Source organism: Cheilinus undulatus, linkage group 2 (assembly GCF_018320785.1).
Source record: "Cheilinus undulatus linkage group 2, ASM1832078v1, whole genome shotgun sequence".
NCBI lineage: Eukaryota > Metazoa > Chordata > Actinopteri > Labriformes > Labridae > Cheilinus > Cheilinus undulatus.
In genome coordinates, this window is record NC_054866.1 from 30,328,143 (window position 1) to 30,350,961 (window position 22,819).

General features: G+C 38.3%; 2 protein-coding genes across 3 annotated transcripts; one reads left to right on the top strand and one right to left on the bottom strand.

Moving 5' to 3' along the window:
* Nucleotides 1-445: 445 nt before the first annotated feature.
* On the bottom strand, nucleotides 446-5,923 carry med29 (mediator complex subunit 29). Of its 2 annotated transcripts, none has more exons than XM_041797893.1 (5): nucleotides 5,901-5,923; nucleotides 3,538-3,710; nucleotides 3,338-3,396; nucleotides 3,153-3,237; nucleotides 446-969 (listed from the first exon to the last, which is right to left on the bottom strand). In XM_041797893.1, the coding sequence occupies exons 2-5, from the start codon at nucleotides 3,697-3,699 to the stop codon at nucleotides 742-744; spliced, it is 534 nt and encodes a 177-aa protein (XP_041653827.1). In that variant the 5' UTR covers nucleotides 3,700-3,710; nucleotides 5,901-5,923; the 3' UTR covers nucleotides 446-741. The 2 variants fall into 2 exon arrangements, with proteins under 2 accessions (XP_041653827.1, XP_041653819.1); XM_041797885.1 differs by lacking the exon at nucleotides 5,901-5,923 and adding an exon at nucleotides 5,628-5,705.
* Nucleotides 5,048-22,123, top strand: ppp2r1bb (protein phosphatase 2, regulatory subunit A, beta b). The gene is made up of 15 exons (XM_041797874.1): nucleotides 5,048-5,199; nucleotides 5,922-6,012; nucleotides 6,230-6,330; nucleotides 6,501-6,733; nucleotides 6,878-7,025; nucleotides 7,141-7,296; nucleotides 13,504-13,618; nucleotides 13,779-13,849; nucleotides 15,515-15,649; nucleotides 16,926-17,099; nucleotides 17,269-17,329; nucleotides 18,636-18,790; nucleotides 18,886-19,028; nucleotides 20,284-20,375; nucleotides 20,489-22,123. Exons 1-15 carry the CDS (start codon nucleotides 5,122-5,124, stop codon nucleotides 20,503-20,505), a joined length of 1,770 nt encoding a protein of 589 aa, XP_041653808.1. The 5' UTR covers nucleotides 5,048-5,121; the 3' UTR covers nucleotides 20,506-22,123.
* Nucleotides 22,124-22,819: the final 696 nt, after the last annotated feature.

A 22,819-nucleotide genomic window follows, 5' to 3' on the forward strand; every position in this document is an offset into this window, starting at 1 on the left:
TATCCGGACAATTTTTCATGAATGCTAAACTGAACGCTAAACCAATAAGAGGACATATTTTATTAAGGCCTTTATGAGTGGAGTGACCTACTGTGATATTTTTGGACTGAAGCACTTTGACTGAGATTTTACATGACTGCAAGTGTACCAGGCTGCCCTCATGTGATCACAAATCGACCTTAATTTATCCCTTAAACTCTGCCATTAAAGCTAAAAAAGACTTAAAATCTAGGCATACGCCTCATTGAAGTTGTATTTAAATTAAGCCTTATTCCTCTTCTGTCAATTTTGAGTCTTTTTTTCTTTACTGTCCTTATTTCTAATAAGCTACATGATCCAAAAATGATTAATTTTACCAAGTCAACCTTAAACATTATAACACCAACAATGAAAATCTAGTAAACAAGATTTACTTTGTTAATCCTGAATAATTAGAAAAAATGTATCCGTGGAAAGGTTTTAATAATACAAATAAACTAGAAAAGACTTGAATAGTAAGTCGGCAGCACTCTGCCACCACCTACTGGCCATCTGAGGACATCACTTTTTTGCCAATGATATTTACAGTGTTTACAAGAAACAAAACAATTTAAATCATTACTAAATGTACAACATCTTGAAAGATAAAACAGCATTTTGAAAAAAGCTGGCATCTGGTTAAGAGACAGCGCGCTGTATAAAATTTGTCAAATACTTTCTCAGTTTGTCAAGAAAAGAGTGTCAGTAAGTTTATGTCCAGGTTTACATGATTCCCTGCGGCTGTCCCTTTCCAGCAATCTTTTTTGAACACTCCAGCAAAGCATTGTGGATATCTTTGGCACAGGAAATCTGAGACTTAATCATGCCAAGGTACTGGGCATAAGACATGGACTCTGTCTGCACCGTGTCAGGCTTGGTGGCCGTAGGAACCAGGTTGGGTGAATGTTTGGCACTGTCGATGCTCTGGGAGAGACACTCGTAGGCTAGCCGCTGCACAAGGAAGAAAAAAGGTAAGCATGAATGAAACATCTGAAACACAGATACATCATACCTGTAGTGTGTTGTACATGTAGGTACATTTCACCATTGTCTGCTGACAGAAGTTTAATCCAGTCTTGATGCCATGTACACATGACTGCTTTATTGAAATACATTAATCAACAAATCTTAAATTTCAAGATAAGGGCAAATCATTAATGGATAAAAATTCACTACCTCCATCTTATATGAAAATTTTGTATGTGGAAGTGTCTCACTTACTTTCCATACACAAAATACAAAAAAACAGAATACTTTTGAATTTAAGGTGAAAATTATGTACAAAAAGTGATAATCCTATAAGGATGTACACACTCCTTGCAGTACAATTTTAAAAAGGTACAAATTAGGGATATTTCAAATTGATGCAATAAAAATACATTGCAATATTTCGTTGTTTTTAAAAAAAAAAAAAAAAAAAAAACTTTAATTCCTAGCCGTACAATCTCAAATTTAAAAATAACATTTTGGAAATTACATTTACAGGGGAAGAAAAGAATATCATTTGTATTTTTGTTGTCAGATAAATAAAAAATATAGTCAATATTAGATTTAATTTGTAAATTTTAAACAGTACCAAAAAATCTCTAGTTGTATTGTGTGTTGTATTGTGTGTATAAATTTCAATAATCCAAATTAGTTAGCTGTCAACCAGCAGGTGATTCAACAATATTTTAAACAAACAGAAATAGGGTGAAAAACGCCATTGAATGCCTTAACACCTTTTCCATGGTGTCGGGGTTAACAGTAAATTAAAAAAAATGACTTTTTGACTTTAAAAGACAAACCAAATGCCCTACATAAAATGTATAGCATTCCTATCAAAAATATCATTTCATATTTGGGTGTTAAAATATGTAAAGATCAAAAGGAACAGGTAAATATGAATGTCACTCTGCAGGTTGAAAAAGAAATTTGATGTTTGATTAATAAGAGATTAATCTTTAAGTATTCATATTTTACTATCTTAAAGCAAATAGCATTCACAGCTGCTAAACCCAGTTATGGTCCTGGATGTTCCACAAGAAGTTATAAAACAGATTGACAGGAAACTTAATGATTTTGTGTGGGAAAATAAACCAAATGAAATTTATTAAAAGATCAAGCAAAGAGAAAGACAAATTATGGTTTATTATTCCAATGCTTATTTTTGAAAAGGTAGGTGGTATAGAAGTTTTATTGCATATTAATTTTGATGTGAATAACATTCCTGTCAATCTGTCCATGACAACAGACAAGCTTTATTATTGTTGTTAATGATATGTAAAAAACTCCTCTTCACACAGGTCTTAAGTCTGAAACAGTAGACATAAGATATAAAAATGAAACATCATTTTTGTTCCTTTTTTTTTCTTGTTTACTTGCATAGATTTTCTAAAGAGTTTTGAAATTGCATTTGTGTTAAGTGCAATACCTACAAGTCGGTTAAGTTTACTGCAAGGAGGTGGTGAGGCGAGTGCAAAATATACATTTGATCACATACTAGGTGGTGCACAGTTAAGAGGCAAAAATTTACCAATACAATTTTAGAAAACTGTGCAATCAAACCTTGGCACTTGTTTCTGGAAGTCAAAATTTTATTTTTAATTTTTTTATTTTATTGCAGTGTGTTTGGAATTAATCAAAATTATTGTGCCACAAATAAAATTAGTGAAGTTGCCTTTAAAGTCATGCATTTGATCTATCCAACTAACCACATTATTGCAAGATTTAGGGACGTAGAAATAAATTTTGTTCTGTCAAAAGATTCATATTTTGAACTTAGTGATACCGTATGGGAAGTATTATATCCATAAATATAAATGGACACAGTACTGAAAATACAACAGTTTTAAATGGAAATAGAATATATAGCTCACTACATGGACTGAATAACAAAAGAGCAAACACTGGATATTATTAATGATTTCTTAAATATTTTTGTTTAATATTTTTATACCCAATGCATCTATGTAAATATGAACATATGTATATATTGTATATCAATGGTGAATTGTTATTATCATGATAAGGTAATGTCTGTATGTATGTTTTTACTCTTTCGGTTAAAAAAGGATATTAATCATAATCCTAAATATCATTTGCTATTACTGCATCGGACCTAGATCCATGAAAACTTTTGCTGTGTTTCTTACCAAACACAGCTCCAGCTGGTCGCACAGGGCATAAAACTCCTCCAGGCTTTTGTCGAAGCGCTGCACAGGTGTATCGCTGCTTTTGCTAGACCAGATGAAAACATTTGGTTTCTCAGAAAATAAAGTGATACAGATGTCATTCTTCAAGAAAGACGACAGAAACGAATCCCATGGGGGTTACTTACATGCCGTTATCAATTGATGTGTTCTGGGCCAAATTCAGGGATGCAATCTTCATTAAATTCTGAAAATTGAAATAATAGTGCCGTTATTATGAGCATTATAGCAGTTAAAAATGTATCTGTGAAGCTGCAGTGTTTCGACTGTGAATTCAAGCTTTGGCTCCGCTGACCATGATGTTTACTGTTTTCAGGACTTTACTTACCTGTAGACTCTCTTTCAGCTGAGGAATTAACATCTTAAATCTGTGGACTGGATCAAAATCCTGCTGTTGGCTCAACTGTTGCTGTTGTTGCTGTAGTGAGGTCGGTTGTTGTAATCCCGGTTGAGACATTGCTCCACCGGCCTGCTGCTGTTGGGACGCCATCTTGCCTGGCTCTGACGGTGAATATCCGGAAAAGAGTGTTATATCCGGTTCATTGATATTTCACAATAAGAGTATTTTTTGATACGACCAAATTTTAGTGGTGCATGGTAATTAAAATAGTAATAAATAAACTGCACTGTGTACGGCGCAGTTCAAGGCTTCTCCCGATCTAATCAGCTTTAAGAAAAAACAAATAATTCTCTCTTTCTTCCATTTACACTTTGATTCCAGCTATGGCTAGCTATGGATATGGAACATAACTGTTCTCATTATAAACTACAATAAGCAATACTGCTGAATCATTATGACTAACAATGACACTGGATAGCTTACACTCTTATTGCTTTGTATTAATCTAAAAGGAGATTTCCAAAAATGAATGCAAAAAGGGTAAGTGTTAGCTGTTATGCCATGAAGAAACTAAAATATATTGAAAAGAAAATTAATGTTAGAAGAAATGTAGGCACATTTCTCCCGACTGATTCTGACTTTAATCTCAGAATTCTGACTTTTTTCTCACAAGTGAAAAAAAAATTCGTCTCAATTTTTTTTTTCAGTGGCCCTAATACTCTTCCGTAGGGGGGTTAGGTGATGTAAATGTTTTGGAAATATTGTAAAGGGATGATGCTGGGAATAAATAGCCCACAGGATTTGGTTTCCTCTCCGTGTAAATAACCAATGACCAAGGCCCTGCCCCAAGGTAACCTGATTATGATAATTTATTATTTGTTATAAAAACTATTTGGAATTCTTAGGGCCAATTATTATCTGAGTTCCTCTCATGCTGATTCGATGCATCCTATATATATTGTCTATTATTTTCATTATTGTTATTCCTTTTCTATTCATTGCTATTTTTCAAAAGGGATCCTACTTGTTTTGTCTGTTATTTTCTAATTTCATTCTGTTCGTGTGTTTTTCTTTCTTTCTCGATACTTTTTTTTTCTTTTAACATTTGGATGTGTTGCCCTGTATTTATGCTGCTAATTGAAAATTAAAGAAAAGAGAGAGAGGAGTAGGTGCAATCAGCAATAAAGGATTCAGCCAAAACCTTTTCAGTCCTGTTTGTTATTTCTTTATGTCGTTTATCTTTTGGTGTCAATGCCAAAATAGTATTAACTTAATGTCATTTTTTCATTCGAGCGGTGTAATTAGCTTTGTATGTTAAGACGGGCCAAACTTAACTGAACAGCTCAACATCATTACCCTCGCTTTAAACTGGCTCTTGGTCAGATGACTTTTATTTTCAAACGTCTTTTCACGTGGTTTGATTTTTACTGTTTTGACCTTTTTATAAGAGGTAGAATGTTAAACGCAGCAGCGCCGCAGCGGAGAAGGGAGGGCCCTGCAACCGCTCTTCCCCGGCAGAAACCCCGTAGTGCATCATAACAGCGCCATTCGGTAACTGCAACAGTATCCAAAATGGCAGGAGCTGATGGAGACGACTCTCTCTACCCTATCGCCGTTCTCATTGATGAACTGCGCAATGAGGACGTGCAGGTAAAAATAACAGTTTTGACTTTTTTTTAAATTAACAGCTTTAAATGAATGAGGACGTATAGAAGCATTTACTTAGCCCGGTGTCTGAATACAAACTAGCGACCTAGCATAAATGCTAGCTAACGTTCCCGGCTGAGGCCTATCAGCGATTTTCCTGCCGGGCGCACCCTGGCTTTCCGATTAGCTAGCTGCTTTGATGGTGTGATGAAATTGTTGTTTATGGTGAAATTGAATTTAGACGGCGCGCTTTTCCGCCAAAAGGTTAATATTGTTGAATGAATTGGGTTGGCAAATCAATTAGGTCATTGGTTTAGCTGCTAGTGCTAACATCAGTGAGCATAATGCTAACCAGCGCTAATAGACAGAGGTTATAGCTAACAGTGCAACAGCGGGCCTTGAAAGGCCACATTTGACAGGACCCACTTTACCGTCTCTTATAGTCTCCGGAAGCGAATTTAACCATAACATTATAACGACCGCTTTCATTCAGCCACAATAGCCGTGCCTCACGCCAACATTAACTGACTCCATCTTTCTTACGTCAATGCTGCTTATGGCGAAGACGGTGATCGAAGCTAAGCTAGCGAGTGAAGACTTGTCATTTAATTGAAACCTGTGTTAGTTACCTGATAGCTGTCTCTGTTTGAAGGGCGCACCAACAGTCACTGAATACTTGTTTTTATTATGAAAACTTTACTTACTTGGGTCATTTATGTGCACAGCTACGACTGAACAGCATCAAGAAGCTGTCCACAATTGCTCTGGCTCTCGGCGTTGAGAGGACTCGCACTGAACTCCTACCTTTCCTCACAGGTAGTAAAGTCATTTATAATATTCTGTAAATAAATCACATGATGTTTGACACAACAGTAGTTGACTCACAGCTTCTTTAGGTGGTTATTGCATGTACATGTTTAACAAGTTGTGCTTTGTTCAAGCTGTTGTAACTGTAGGAACCTATAAAACAGTTAAGTTATGCCTTCTACCTACATTTACACAAAGATACTTAACAAATACACCTGTCATTCAGACACCATCTATGATGAAGATGAGGTGTTGTTGGCCTTGGCTGAGCAGCTTGGCAATTTCACTATGTTGGTTGGAGGACCAGAGTACGTCCACTGTCTCTTGGTAAGTGACTCAAGTGTGCATCTACATATTAATCATTGGGATTGTTCTTTGCCTTTATTTATATAGCGACAGAAAATTTAAGAAGTGCTTGGATTAAAAAAGTATTTACCAATACATTCCATTTTGGTATTCTATGTAGACATCTAACCTTGACTTCTCATGATACACAGCCGCCACTGGAGAGTCTTGCTACAGTGGAGGAGACAGTAGTCAGAGACAAAGCTGTGGAGTCCCTGCGGAAGATCTCTCAGGAGCACTCTCCAGTTGACTTGGAGGTCCATTTTGAGCCTTTGGTCAAGAGGCTGGCAAGTGGTGACTGGTTCACTTCTCGCACATCTGCCTGCGGTCTCTTTAGTGTCTGTTATCCTCGTGTCTCCAGCACTGTAAAGGCTGAGATCCGTCAGTAAGTGGCTTTTTAACATAGATTTTTACCCTCATCTGCTTCATTTGTTCTGTATGACATTACAATTGTTACGTAATTTAATATAGATACATGGCTCTGCTCTAAGTTTTGTTTGTCTGATTAAATGTCTATTGCTTTCTGTAGGCATTTTCGCACACTGTGCTCAGATGATACCCCCATGGTGCGTCGTGCTGCAGCATCTAAACTAGGAGAATTTGCCAAAGTCCTAGAGCTGGATTATGTAAAAAGCGACATTATTTCTCTCTTCACTGCTCTGGCCTCTGATGAGCAGGTATGGGGACAAGCTTTCTTTCCTCACTGCCTTAATTGCAGTTACATTTAATATCCCCCGTATCCTAGTAGGTTTATCTGATTCTCAAAGTAATACCATTCATTTTCTCTTTAAGGACTCAGTGCGGTTGCTTGCAGTGGAGGCTTGTGTGAGCATTGCCACACTGCTTCCTCAGGAGGACCTGGAGACACTGGTGATGCCAACCCTGCGTCAGGCAGCAGAGGACAAATCCTGGAGGGTCCGTTATATGGTGGCTGACAAGTTCTCAGAGGTAAGAGGTCAATCCTTTCTTGCTTGCTTGCATTATGCCTGGTCAAAGTCAGTATATGTATTAAATAATGGATGCACTTTTTTTTATTGTAAAAAGGCTTTTGGCCATGAGTAATGGTCCTTCATTGTGAACAAAGGCTACAAGACTTAGACCAGGTTGTATTTGAGTCTTGTGTCATATCACTGTCCAGATCAGGATAGGGAGAAAACTTTATGAATTAAAAATGTGCTCATGTAATTGGACAATGTGCAGTAAACTAAATTACCAGTTGTTAGTGCAAAATTTTTTTGAGTTTGGTCTGTTTTAAACATCAAATATGTCATCATTGAAGAGAGAGGCTGCTGGTGGATGAGAGATCCTCTGTTTTTAATCAGTTTTTGTTATTTATTCTTTTTTATATATGTCTAAAGCTGGGTGTACACTGTGCGATTTTCCTGTGATTCAGCCACACATTTTGAGTCGCACGACTCATTCTGTAGTCGAGCCGACTTTCAGTCGGATTGGGCGTTGTTTGTCGTGCTGTGTATAGGGGGGTACGATGGCCGACCACAGCCTGGCTACGACCTGACGACATGTTTTGACTGGTCAGAAAGATTTCTGGCATGTTTGATGTTTTAGTTGTATGCCTCCAGACACTTCAAAGTGACAGCAGAAACACAAGCAGAATAAACAACTTTGAGGGATTGTTTTCCTTTGTAAACTATAAGAAAACGTCCTAAATTACCATGACAACGGCTGGAATCACTTTCTGATGCACCCCCGCTATGACAAAGGAAATAAACGAGCAGGAAATATTCTTACCTGCAGCTGACACAGAGATGATGCTGTTTGTTTGTGTGTGAGACAGAGAGATATAGCAGGGGGGAGAGAGAGAGAGAGCGGGAGAGATAGAGGGGGAGAGAGAGAGAATATGACCAGAAACACTTCACCCTCAGACCCTGAGACTTTTTTGAAAGAAACCTCCACTGGTTTCTGTCATGGTCTGTCCCGATTTCAGTCACACAGTATGAGCACTCAGGTTGTGCACGACCGTTGGATCGTACAGTGTGAGCTCACAACACAAATCGCACAGTCTACATTGGCTTAAGGTGGTTTTATCATAGGGGAACACCAAATCCAAACTTTGATTTGTGGTTATTTGATTGTGAATCTTTTGAATGAGGGTTGAGTGTCTTTTCAAAGATGATACAAATCCTAAAGACTTTCCTTTAGGAACATCTGTTCAAATGTTTGCCTTTCAATTAATGAAAATGTTGGTAATGCCAGTTAAACTCACAAAGACATTTGATATACACTGAACATTGGATGCCTTTCAGTCTGCCAATGTTTCTTAACTTACTGGTCCATAAACATTTACTTCTCTTGTATACTCAACATTTAGTCACAGGAAAATCAAGATGTAAAAATTTTAACATCTCCAAAACAAAGAAAACATCAGTTTAAACACCCCACTCAGGTTTTTTGTAGCTGACCACCTATGACTGAGGTTGGCCTATCACTGGCAGCTTATGATAATATTTTGTTTTGGCAAATCAGCTGGTTTACCAATAATGAAAACACCATTCAGTTTACCTTGGACTAATAGTTATTTACCTACTGGAACTTAAGTCCATCATAATAACCGACTTGAATGAGCTAGTTTAAAAGGATTTCAAGTCATATTCCAGCATTGGATTAATATTTTTGAACAAAAAATTCTCAAAACAACAAAGTTTGAGGCATTTAATATAGCTACATCATTAGGAGGACTGAGCAAAAGCTGCAGAAGACTCATGGGGAAGTTTAAGAAGTTAATTATTAAAGCTAACACTTGAGGGCTGTATTTCAGTTTAATGGTGAGTTCCATCTGATTTTGGAACTCATAAGGTCCAAGTTACCAGGTGGACATTACAAATGCACCCTGAACTTGAAATTCTGACTTGGAGGCTCTGAGCAACTTTAGCACCCTGAGTAACCAACTTGTAGCAAATGATAGCTATTCAACTAGGTTGTGATGTCCAAAGCTGGGACATCCCACTTCTGAGGTAAATGGAGCACAGCATAATTTGATTTACAATGGTGATGTGTTTAATACTATTGGCCAGCAAATCAGTAAGCCTATGACACTACATCGCACACACAGTGCTGCATCAGCATCAGACACCAGTGTAATAACCGGGTGACCATGTCAGTGATATTGAGGATCATTTCTGATATTTCAATGATGTATTTTCAATAAACATCTGCCAAGATTGAAATGGGCTGCATGTCAGGGTATCTCTTGTGATTACTTAATTGATTGTACTGGTCAACAGGTTATGGGATGGTTTTAAAAGTAGACTTATTCAATTATGGTGAAGTTTGAATTCTGATTTCAGAACAATTCTTGCAAGGAGGAATAATCTTTGATAAGGATTGCATAAATAGACTCAGAAAATCACTCATGTTACCAGTAGAAGCTCTGGTAGTTTTTCCTTTACTCATACCTTTTTTAGACACCTTAACTTGTCTTTGATGCTGGTGCCAGATAGCAGTCTGACTATAATTAAAACCATTACATGTTGACTGTGAATATCGGCTGTATGTATGCATACATTTGTGAATTTTTAGGCAGGACCTGCGTCAGCTTCTGTCTTTTTTTTCTTTTCATCCTTATTCCTTAGACCTAGCTTTTGAAAGACTAACGTTTTAGATCTAAACTTCATTAATATAATTGTATCTCTATATAAATATCTGCTAAAATGAAATCTTAAATATCAGTATATTGGCAACAAATTCAATATTATACATCACTTACTCATTATAGTGTGATAGTAAATGGACATACTGTTATACCTTGAGGTCTGCACTGACCGTTTGGTCAGGTATTTGCACATGGCCCACATCGTTGTACAGGTGGGAAAATGCTGACACTTTCTGACTCTTAGAAACAGCTTGATTTTTTTTGCTAGCACCACACAATTCTCCCCCTAAACAAACGATATATTACCTGAAATCTGCTGTCCTTTATCTGCTCCAAAACAGTTGTTGCCAGGACAACCATGATGAATCCACAGTAGCATCACAGTACAGCTATTGTGTTGCTTCTGTTTTTGAGGCCTGAAGAAGAACAGAAGATCACGTAGAAAAGAAAAAGAATGTGTTGAAGGCTAAGATGACTTGATGATAGCATCTTATTGTTGATTGAACCAGGTTTTTTTTCCACACAAATCCTACTTTTGTCATGGTGTCTGGGACAGTCTGATTCTAGTGCAGGGACAGTAATTTTTAGAATTAGTTCTATTTTATCCTTTAACATTTTCTTTGTGATCTATTAGAGAATATAAAACTCTGTTATTGAGAAATCTAAGCTGACATGCCAGATGACTGTTTCAAATATCCAGTGAAAGGGATGTATTTCACATTCATTTGGGAAACCTCCTATAGAAAGTGTTTGGGAATGGTGGGACTTTTCAAAAAAAATCTCAGAAGGTGATTGGTCGAATGTTCTCAAATTCAGTACAGGCCAGTCACAGCAACAGGACAACATGTTGGTAGCCAGCTCCTGTGAGCAACATGAGCTTGGCAGGCAGGCTAGGAGGCCAGGAGTTAGTAGGTGAATAAAACTCATGCTGAAGTTGATCAGGACTCAGCAGGAGTGCAACAACCTTTTCTCCACCAGCAAAAGCATGGAAAGCGTTTTTTGCCATTCTTATTTCTTTTTTCACAAAGAAATATGGTCCAGTTCTGCAGGACTATAGCTATATCCAAGCTAATCGCTACACAGACGGCCGCTAATGCTACCAGCTTTCAGCACAATTAAACCCTACCTGTACCTACCGCCTCATTCTCCTCATATAACACTGATTGGTCAGGTCCGTTTTCAGACTGAGAACTTTCCAAGATGGCTTTGCCTCATAACAGACATGGAATCTGGCCATCCCATCTTCTTTGCAAGGTTTTAAGAAACCTCACACACACACGGAGATGTAATTTTCACATGCACAAATAGGATCCTAGAGAGATATCAGTGTGAGGGGCGCTACATACATAGGGCCCTATGAAATCCATTTTATTTTTTTCCAAATTCCGTTTTTTCCGTTTTAATTTTTCGGAATTCCCTTTTTTAACCTTTCCACTAGTTTTACCATAAAAAAGAGTGTCCTGTTTATGTAAAATGAATAAAATGTTAACTAATTAAAAATAAATAGCCTTAATTTTATTTAAAAAGGGCAACAGCTGGCCCAGGAGGCATTGTTTGGATAACCCCTGATATAAAATAATTATAACCGGTGTAGCAGTCAGATATTTCCAACATTTTAAGGCACCTCCCCATGTATAATCACATCCTAATTGATGTTTATAATGTAAATGAAGAAATCCCTCTGTTCTCTCAAACAGAGTGATCAACTTAATAAGAAGGTTACATTAGAGTTAAATGGTCAAAAGTAAACCTGTAAATTTTTTTTCCTCTCTTAGTCTGTAACAGTCCATGCTGTTTGAGTCTGCATTGTTGTACTCGTTAAGCAAACAAAGAGAACTACAGTATCTACGGGAGGAATTATTAAGCTAATAGATACTCGAATGTAACATCATTTAGACTACGGGACTTCATAAAATCTCAATTACTTAGGTCAGATCAGTTTTGTTGCCTGTTCTGTCCCTACTCCTGAAGCAGGCCAATGAGTACTTCTGCTGACATTCTTTTGTCATGTCTATAATCTTACTTTGTAAAAATTTTTGAATTCAGAACATTGAGTTGTCTAGAGAGAGTATTTTTAGACCATATTAGGAGTGTGACAATCTCGCAAGACCAAAATGTCACAAGATGTCTTGTCGAGGTGAAAATCATCTCACGAGATCAATATTGCCCAGACACTAGTAGCAGCAGCTCTCCTGACAAAAAAAAAAACAATATCTAACTGGAAGTTATTAAAGATCACCAAGACACCAAGATGCCCTGGACACTTGAAAAATGTTGGTTTGCCAGCTAATGACGAAACAGAGCTGATCGATGACCTATTCAGATCACCGCTTCAACCCTCATCCCCTCCTCCTCGTGCGCTACTCGGGGCCATACATGATCGACACATGCAAAATAAGTTCATCATAACGGTGCAAAATGACAAAATGCTTTTGCTGGAAACCTGTGCAGTCTCCATGAATTCGTGTATGCGCAGAGTCACTCTTAGTGCCAGTATCTGTGACTTTGTAACTTTGATTCAGTTGCTGCTTTGTCTTGTCTCCTTCTCTTACCGTCCATCAATCACACATCCATCCATGTGTGTTGGCTGTGTGTATCATCAGTCAGAGGCTTAACATGAGTAGTGCAATGGGCCATTGTATGCTGCAGCAGTAAAGGTAGCAAATCAAACTCAGTCTTAACACCATAGAGTCTACTGTTAGCTCCAAAAAGTGAAGCTGTAGCTCCAGTTAAACGCCCGGTTTGTTGTCTGACAGCAGACACAGCAGAGACACATACTCGCTCACCAAGGCACACACATTAACAATCATGCTCATCAGTGCGTCCTGTCCAACACTGTCAAAGCTCTTATCAGAAAAAAAAAAACACGAAACGATAATTAAAGCTGTTTCTCTAAATCACTGTAAAAACAAACAAATGTGTTATTGACAGAAATATTTATTTTGAGTGTAAATATGGATGTCCTCAAAAAGGATGAGAAATCGTTTGCTTTTACTGATGCAGCTCTTTATATTTAGGTCTGTTGTAAATAGTTTTTAAATTACTTATTAATTTAAATGCTTTTATTATTATCATTATAGTGTGAGTGAGAGCATAGTGTGGTAAGATAAGGATGTGATGGACAATTAAAATGAAAGGTTTGATTTTAAGAGCATTAAAATGTACAGTTTGACTCAGAGTTAGACAAGATAAACTGTGTAAGCATTGATAGCCTATTCAGTACAAGAGGAGTTAGTTTAAACATTTCTGAATAGACCTGAATGCTTCACAATTATGACTTTCAGCCACATAAAGGGCACATTTTCCACTCATATTTTTTCCCAAAATTAAAAAAACTTTGTAAAGTCTTGTCTTGTGTCTCGTGAGATAAACATCTCGTCACACCCCTAGACCATATTCATTTAATACAGGAACCCTGAAATATATTAGGCTACTACAACCAACGTTTACCTTGTGTTCAGCTAGTGCTGGTTTAATTCACTTTATGAATGTTCAACATATGTTGTACAGTATTTAAACTGTTTTTTTTTTTTCTTTGATCTCAGCTTCAGAAAGCAGTGGGGCCAGAGATCACAAAGAATGATCTGGTGCCGGCTTTCCAAAACCTTCTCAAAGACTGTGAAGCTGAAGTCCGTGCTGCTGCTGCCAACAAAGTCAAAGGTCAGTTTTTTTAAATACAGGTTAGTTAATAAATGTCACAGGGATAGTTGTTGGAATCGTGAATGGCATGATTTTTAGACTGACATCTTGATATTTTTTACTTCCTTTTGTTACTCTTCCAGTTTTTGAAATGGTTTCCTCCCTTTCTTCTTTTTGTTAGAATTCTGCGAAAACCTCCCAGAGGACAGTCGTGAGCAAATCATTATGACTCACATTCTGCCCTGTGTCAAGGTAAAAAAAGACACTGACATATTGTTGTATGTCTCTGCTGCATCTTGTTTCAGTTGAACAAAAACAGTTTCAGACTTGTTGTGTTACTAAACACCAAAAAGCACCAGAAGCAGTATCTTTTGGTGGTCTGTGCTCAAGCATTTATGCAGACATCTTGGGGTTTTGTCCTCTTATATGAGAACATTAAACTTGAATACAAACTCTTCAATGTGGGGTTGAATCCAATAGGTCAGGCCACTGATCCTAAACAGCAAAAGGGATAAACATCAAATATTTATTCACACAAAGAAGTGTATTGTATTATGTTTGCATCAGCAAGATGGTGTGTCCATATACCGTATGTTAAAGTTAAACCAGAGGCTGCATTTTGAAGTTGAATTCACATCTATACTCACATTGCATTTGCTTTTCTGTATTCAAGATGTGTTTTAACTGGATGTAAGTATATTTTTTATTCAAATTAAGAGCATTTTCTCAAATAATTATCAGACATAAACATTTGCTGAGTCTGTTGCTAAAAAGTAGCCTTAACTGCAAAAACCACTCCAAAAAGTTGTAAATGCTTATCTTTTGGGGGCATTTTAAGGAACTGAAGCATTTTCAGTAAATTATTTTCTTTGATGCTATTGATAAGTGTACATTATAAAATGTGTTCAACACACAACATTTAAGTGGCCTCAAAAAGATAATGGTGAAATTATGACCTTGTAGCTATGACAGAGTGAAAGTTCCCCCATCATAAAACTCAAAATGCCGATGGCAATTTTTGTGGGGAGCTTATCAAAGTAAGGTATTGTCTGCTGGGTGTCAGTGTTAGGCAGATTATGAACAGCAGGTGGCACTGTTGTTTTTGTCATGGTAACTTCAGCTGTAGTTACACTAATCAAACTCCTTAAGTCATAGTAAATTCTTTTTTTTTAATGGCCCCTTTGATGTCACAGTATAGCTTCAAGTTTTTATATTTCAAAAAAATGCTCTGGTGTTCGTTAAAGATTTGGACCACTTGTTGAGCTGTTGTAATGACCAAATCCCCCCGATGGGGGGGCAATGAAAGTTTGTTATCTTAACTTTCACAAATTGTGATAGTGCTTACCCTGTCAACATATTACCCAAAATATACAGGTAGAAACAAACTGATGCAAAACTCTATAAAGCTATGGAACATTGACATGGCATAATACTGCGCACATTTCTCCTGATACTTTGGTAAGGCACACAGTGAAAGGGATTGTTCAGACTTTTAGACATGTTTCTAGGAATTTTGGAATATTGAAAGATTTGTAACGGTGCCCTAGGTCCCTAAGTGCTTACGCATGTCTAATGTTTCCATGTGATATTTTTTTGGCTCACGTCAATAAAAACTGTGAGCAACACAGGATGGTTAATCATTTCAAGTTCCCTGGTTTTGCCTTTCTCTAGTTTGCATGATATTTCAACTTATTCTGCCCACAGTTGATAACTGCAATGACTATTTTCTCGCCTGCACTAGTATTATGTCCCCTTTGCCCTGTATTTATACATAGAGCTAAATGATAGTGTCGCTCTATGTGCTGTGTTGTAAATATGACCCTTAGCAGTAGTGTTGATGTTTATTTACAAGCTTTCTGTCTTAACTATTTGTTTGTGTTGATCTCTGTGTCTCCTGTGTGTCTTGTCCCCTACCAGGAACTTGTTTCAGACACAAACCAGCATGTGAAGTCAGCTCTGGCCTCAGTCATTATGGGACTGTCCACCATCCTGGGCAAAGACAACACAATAGAGCACTTACTGCCACTTTTCCTGGCTCAGCTCAAGGACGAGGTAAAGGAAATGCACACCTACAGTTGTGGGCCCCATTTTTTTCATTTACACTTTACGCAGTTGGCTTTAGGTATCCTAAGACGCTATCCTCAAGCACTGGGAACAAAAGCTTCCTGTAAGGTGTAGACTGACCAACTTCTTTAGCTCTAATTGTTTAGTGCAGCTGAGACAGAGTAAAACCACTTATCCACAGTCACTAGACGTACCGGTCTGTCACCTGGCTGGGTCGAAGGATGATTTAAAAAGGCTGAGACTGTACAATTACACAGAATTGCTGTGTCTGGCTGAGGGAATAATGAAGTGCTCCACACACTGCAAGTGAGCAAAGTTGATGCATGGTACATCATGTATGTACAGTAGTGAGCAGTTGGTAGTATTTGTTGGTATATACTTTTTTTAAGTATTGATAACAAGCATGTCATTATTTTTTCAGAATCTGACACATCTTGTCATCTGTTTCTTTTCCATTTCAGTTTGTTTTGTAAGTGGCATCATTCATACTGAAATGATTTGTTTATGAAGCTTTTATGGCAGAAAAAAAATCTAATCTTTGTGGTATAAAATAGTGTTAAATGAGTCTGCATTTAGATCTTTGGGCTAGGTATGAGCTGATTAGTGTCCTTTGAAATACAGAACTTGTTCCATGTTGAACGACTAACTCAGTAACACTTTGTCCATTGAATAAATTTCCATCACATGAATTTGTAAAATGAGATTACAGTTTCCCAGGTTAAAGATATCTAAGAGGTTCTGATGGCTTGAGGCTGTCAGTTCTTCCACTGCTTTCCTCCTTCCTATTTAAAGATGGCCCCATTTCCTCACAGCACAAACACAAGACCAAGAGTGTCTAATTAGATTACAGTCCAAAGTGACAGCTTTGACGTGCAAATTTCAATAATTCAAGGTGCATCTATCCAAGGATTGAATTAAAGGGAGCAAGATGAATAACACTATGTAGACTTGTCATTCATTCAAGAGCTGAATTTTCTCAAACCGTCAGTGTTTTATTTGGCGGCTCCCCTGCATCCACTTTGTAAACAAGTGAGGCTGGCTGGCTGACTATTTGTTACACAGGGATAAAACGCTTTGTATAGCCTGTCTGGTTTTTAATGTCCTGTCCAAGATCTGAAATCTAAACATTATTCTTGATTAAACTTGTTTGGGAAAGCTTGTCTTGATTTCAGCTGAAACCAAACAAGTTTATACTTCATAAATGACTCAAAAATCAGGCTGCTATAACCTTAAACATTCTAATTTTGACAATGCTCTGTCACAGTGCCCTGAGGTGCGTCTCAACATTATCTCCAACCTCGACTGTGTGAATGAGGTGATTGGCATTCGTCAGCTCTCTCAGTCACTGCTGCCTGCCATCGTGGAGCTGGCAGAGGATGCAAAGTGGAGGGTCCGCCTCGCCATCATAGAGTACATGCCCCTGTTGGCAGGACAGCTGGTGAGTCACTGAGTCCTGGAACACTGAAACCCATATAAAATATGTTTTAAAGGTCTTTCTAATTAGTACCAGGAAAGTGAGAAAAGTGCAGACAAACTGACTCTTTAGGACTGATATGAATGCAGACATCCAGGAAAGTGCTCTAATTACACTGTGTTGGTTTTCCCAGGGAGTCGAGTTCTTTGATGAGAAACTTAACACCCTCTGTATGGCCTGGCTCATCGACCACGGTAAGAAATTCTAATTGGTTACAGTTTTACAGACTTTGTTGGGTTAAAACAGCTTGAATAGCAACATGAAGCAACAATCTTTTATCCCAAGAAGACAGGCTTAGTCTTGAATATTGCCCTTGCTCTGGCACATCTCTCTAAAATCACCAGATTCCCATAAAGAGTGCCAATGTTATGATGCATATTCAATGTCTCATCTCTTTCCTGTCTTCAGTTTTCTGTATCACCAACCATCACAACTCTTACTTACCCAGGGCTGACCATTTGGCAGACAGGACTTCTGCTCCCACGCTGATTCTGTGTTATTACCTGAATTATGGTTGAAGGGATGAGCTTGATGAGCGTAGAAGCTGGGAGAGAGAATTTTGAGGCTTAGGTTGGGGTGACATGTGGCAGTCTGCAGCTCTGCCATCATGCTAATGGAAGGCTGTTAGGGGACTTTTCTTTATCACACTTCATGAAGGAAACAGAGGGCAAAGAGCAATGTGAAAGATAATGATTTAATGAGTTTTGTTGGAAGGGTCACTGTGGAATAGTCTGGCTACACTGTTGTACATTAATACTCTCTGTACTAAAACATTTTTGTTTTAATAAAGGCCTTATAGGACATTGCCTTTTCTGCAGAAACTATACATGAAAGGGTTAAAGCATGCCTTTGGGTCACTCTGGGTGAGTTTATGTGAGCTTGTTTGCTCTGGGAGCTTCTTTCTCTGTCTCAGTATGTGAGACAATCACCAACATTCAAATGCTGTGAGAGATGTGTACTCAGAGCTACATAACACCGCTTCATTTTCTAACCTACACGTTATCCTGTGCATACATTTTCACTCAGAGGATATAGTGTTCTGTTCACATGAAGTTTTCTAATGAGACAGACACACGCTCGCTATTGAGGACAAAGGGCCAGCTGGGTTACATCATTGGAATGCTGCTGGTGTGAGTTTCCGTATGTGTGTGAGGGTGTGTGTGTGTGTGTGTGTGTGTGTGTGTTTGGCGATGGCTGGGGTAAGGGCTCTGCCACCCTTACGTAAGCCCTTCAAAGTCAGACAGGACTACAGAAATCAGCCCAGAATCTCTCCCTCACTGACTCTGATATGAAGAGATCTTTTGTTTCCCTTTCCATGACAGTGAACCTCCACCATTTCTGCTGTTTTATGAAAGTGTGTTGTCCAGGACTTAGAGGCTAGAATTACCTCCCCTTCCATTACTCTCCTTGTACTTGGTATCCATCCCTAATGCGATCAAGTTTGTTATATTTCTTTTGAGCACACCATTCATGCTGAGTGTTGTCACTGTTATGTTTCAGTGTATGCCATCCGTGAGGCAGCCACCTGTAACTTGATGAAGCTGGTTGAGAAGTTTGGCGCCGAGTGGGCTCAAAACACCATCGTACCCAAAGTCCTGGGCATGGCCAATGACCCCAATTACCTCCACAGGATGACTACTCTGTTCTGCATCAATGTGAGTCAAGGACATCACCTCCTATTAGCATGCTCTCGGGTATGGAAATGTTAACTACTGTTCCTCCTAGTCACAGTTTGCATTCTGTGTCCCAGGCTTTGTCAGAAGCGTGTGGTCAGGATATCACCACTAAGCAGATGTTGCCAGTGGTCCTCAAGATGTCCAACGACCAGGTGGCAAATGTACGTTTCAACGTGGCAAAGTCCCTTCAGAAGATCGGCCCCGTCCTTGACAGCAAGTATGTAGTTTTTGTTCTCATGTTTTCTCTTTAATCAGGGTGTCTGCAAGGTCTTAAAAAGTATTGAAAGTTGATAGTCATCATACTTAAGGCTTTTAAAATATCAAAGTTTTAAATGCAGGACTATGAGGCCTTAAGTTTTGTTGTTTTTTTAGAATTCATAATTCCACTAAGCAAGGCAATTTGTTTTCTTCTTTTAAATTATATTTCATTTTAATCACATGCTGTTCTGCTGGATTATTGAAACTAATATACTGTAGTGAGCTATACTTTATCAGCTGCAACAGTAAAGTGATCATGGACCCATAGATGCATCAAAATCTGAATTAAAAGACTGTGACTAATATCCTAAAATTGCAACGATGCCATTTTTTTTTTCCTCATAACTTGAATGTATGCTGTTCTACTTTGTAGTTTCAACTAAGGATGTTCTTAGGCGTTCTCATTTCTTTATTTGTTGGCTAAACGCCTATTTAAACTGTGTTTAACAGACTAGTCTAGAGTGGAGACAATACTTAGAAAACTGTCCTCACAGGGTCCTCGCATCAGTAGGTATGGTATGAGCCTGATATACTCAGTAGAGCATGGCTAACATTAGCAGTTAGCTCCGCCAGCCTTCGTTCTTCTTTGCAGATGAATATCGTGCTTTGATATATGCCCTGTTTTCGCCTCCTTTGAGTAGTTAAACTACAGTACAACCCTTGGCAGCCTACTTACAACTTTATTTCCATTTTTCACTTCAAAAAACTGTCATACCACGCTGCTGCTCTACATGTTAACTGCTAAGCTTCTCAAATTTAAGGTGGGTGAAGTGCCACAGAAAGCTCAGACAGGAAGGCAGCGGTCATTAACTGAAGCTATAGCAGCTTTTGGTGTCAGGAGCTTCATTATAGTTTGAAAGAGCATTAGAAAAGACCTCCCATTGTCAACTACCTTATGGTATTAAACCACGGTCTTTTCTCGTATTCTAGTTTCAAAATGTTCCAAGAAAGCATAATTTGGAAATTCTACAATTAAGAATACTATTGGCCTTTTTTATGTAATCACATTCTTTTCAGATTTCATTTACAAAACTTTGTTGCTAATGTAACGAGTTAGAAAAGGTAGATTTGATAGGGCTTTAAAATGTCTGAAGAGGGGTATTAAATTACAAGCATTATATTTAATGTCAGATTTTCTGTACAAGAAACTGTCTTAAAGAGCGAAGCAGCTTTACAGATTTTAAAACAGTTCGCCTCCACTTTTTGTCCCTCAGTACCCTTCAGACAGAGGTGAAGCCGGTGCTGGAGAAATTGGCAACAGATGCAGACATGGATGTCAAATACTTTGCCCAGGAGGCGATCAGTGGTAAGCTTTTCTCGTTTATCAATATTCATAAATTTTAACTGCAATAAATTGTATTCATAATTATTTAGAAAATTAAAAAAGTACATTTCCTATCTTCTTTCTCTCTTTTTCAGTTCTGGCCCTAGCATAAACCAACCCCACATCTCTAAACCAGACAACCACCCGATAAAAACAACGTAAACACTTTTACAAGATATTTATTGATGTTCAGGAACAACTGGTTAATGTATAGAGAAAAGCTGTTAACAATGGTTTAATCTTTTTCTTTTTCCTTTTGTTTACTGTACAATGGTAGACCATGTCCAGGCCCAGCACAGGCTTCTATGTTAACCTTCCTCTTTGCTGTAAATGGGTGCTTCAACTAAAGCAGTGTGACGAAATTGCTTCAAGTGGTGCATGCTGACTTCTGTGCTAAAGTTCTAGCTAGGCATCGCTAACCAGAACCCCTCTCACATTCCTCCCTTTTACATCCTCAGACACTGTTGTACTATAGCCACAGTCATCACTGCGTACCACACGTGTACTCCTGCTACCTAGCACCTATGGCCCTGCTCTGTGTTGCTGCACCTTTTTCCCAATGCTAGATGCTAACTGTGGGCAGCAGATGCCTCAGCAAGCTGTTGATTTTGCTGCGCTTCCTCCCTCTGACGGCACTCTTTTCCCTGAGACACTGCTGTAGCTCAGCAGAGAGGTGACTGAAAGGACTATACAGGTTGGGTTTATTCCACCAGACCAAACCTGTTGTGTCTCCTAAATGCTTCACAGCCCTGTTTTGTACCACGCTCCGACAACGAAATAATGGGATGTCCATTATTGCATGTAATCCAATGAACTCTTTCAATGATTGCATGTTCTCGCCAATCTTAAACGGTGTCCTTTCCCAACTCTATCTGCAGACTACCCCACCCCTCTGCACTGTTTGTTCTCTGCAGCAACTCAGATTGAATTGGTCATATTAATTACCTCGGGCCACTGTAAAAGGGACCAACTCAGTCGTAAAGTGTTGATTACTCCTACAGATCCCCGTGAGTTTGTTGTTGACGTGCCAGGGTGGGAGGTAGTCGTCAGATGTAATTTTCTACATTATCTTCTCAGCATTGCTCTTATTCTGTGTGCCAATGATTTGGATTAGCAGTGGTGTTTTCTTTTAGTATGCCTGGGTAAATGACTGTCATCTGTCCTGCTCTTTTCTACCAAGCCACTTTATTCCTCAGATGTTAATGGGATGGTAAAACTAAATTGACTTCAACTGAAAAGGCTGTAGGACAAACAGAACCGAGACGCTCATGTGTCCTAAAGCCAACCAGTTTTCTCTTAAATCCATGCTAAATCCTCCATAGTACAAGAGATTTAAGGCTTAGGGTCAGTGATGGTGAAGGGCCACCAGATGATTCCTGCTTACAAATCTCGACCTGATGGAGAGCTAGTGCATGCTTTCAAACAAAGTGGGCTGGGAGACGTGGAGCATGTGTACGTAAGGCTGCATAATGTTTTATTACGGGGCGGGAGCGTGGGTGGTTATGGGCGGGTTGCATAAATGTGTCGTCTGTGTTGATAAAAGAAACTTTTGTTTTTCTCTCAACTTCTCCCGCTGTTCACTTCTCTCCCCTCCTCTGTCATTTGTTTCTCTTGAATAAACCTTGATTGTTGATTGTCCTGTATCACAAAGACTGTGCTTTTATTTTAATTTTAAAATCTCTTCTCACTTGGGATGCTGTATCTTGATCTGAATAAAGTAACACAATGAACTGGTGTAGTCTGCTGTTGTAACTAGTTTACACTCATCAAGGCCCAGGGTCATGTTTACAACATGGTTATGACCAGAAAAGGAAAAGGCTTTTCAAAATATGTTCTATGTTGGTTTCATGTTTAATTAAAGGAAATCTCTAGTGGTAATAAAAGCAGAAAGAAGTGCTTTAAGAACTGAAGTGAAAGGAAAGAACATCAAAACAGATCCATGTCAATAGTGATGAGTGATGATAACTCTAAAGAATTAACTTAATATAGAAAAAGGGAAAACATAAAACTTGTAAGTAATTTGAGTGATGGTTAAGTTAAAATTCACAAATTCTTAAGTAACCTTTTAATTGTAAATTATCCTCACCAGTTGCTGAAATGTAGTCAAAATACTATACTAGTTTACTGTGACAGAAGTAATGTGCAGTCCGTGCATTATCCCTTAGGTTTCAGTTTCTCACAGACGGACGTGTATGTACACCTTGTTAGCTCGATGCTAATGCATAAAAGAAATTCCCTTTAGGAGGCTAAAGGAATTGGCATCGAAGCTGTCCATTTAAAGGTTTTTTTATTATATATGGGGGGGTGGGGGGCTCTTTTCCATGGAACTATCCTACTGGTTTCTGATAAAACCTGTCCATGATGACCTTCTCAAAAGATAAAAAGTGATACATTGCTTTCAAAAATCATCACAAATTTGATTGTTT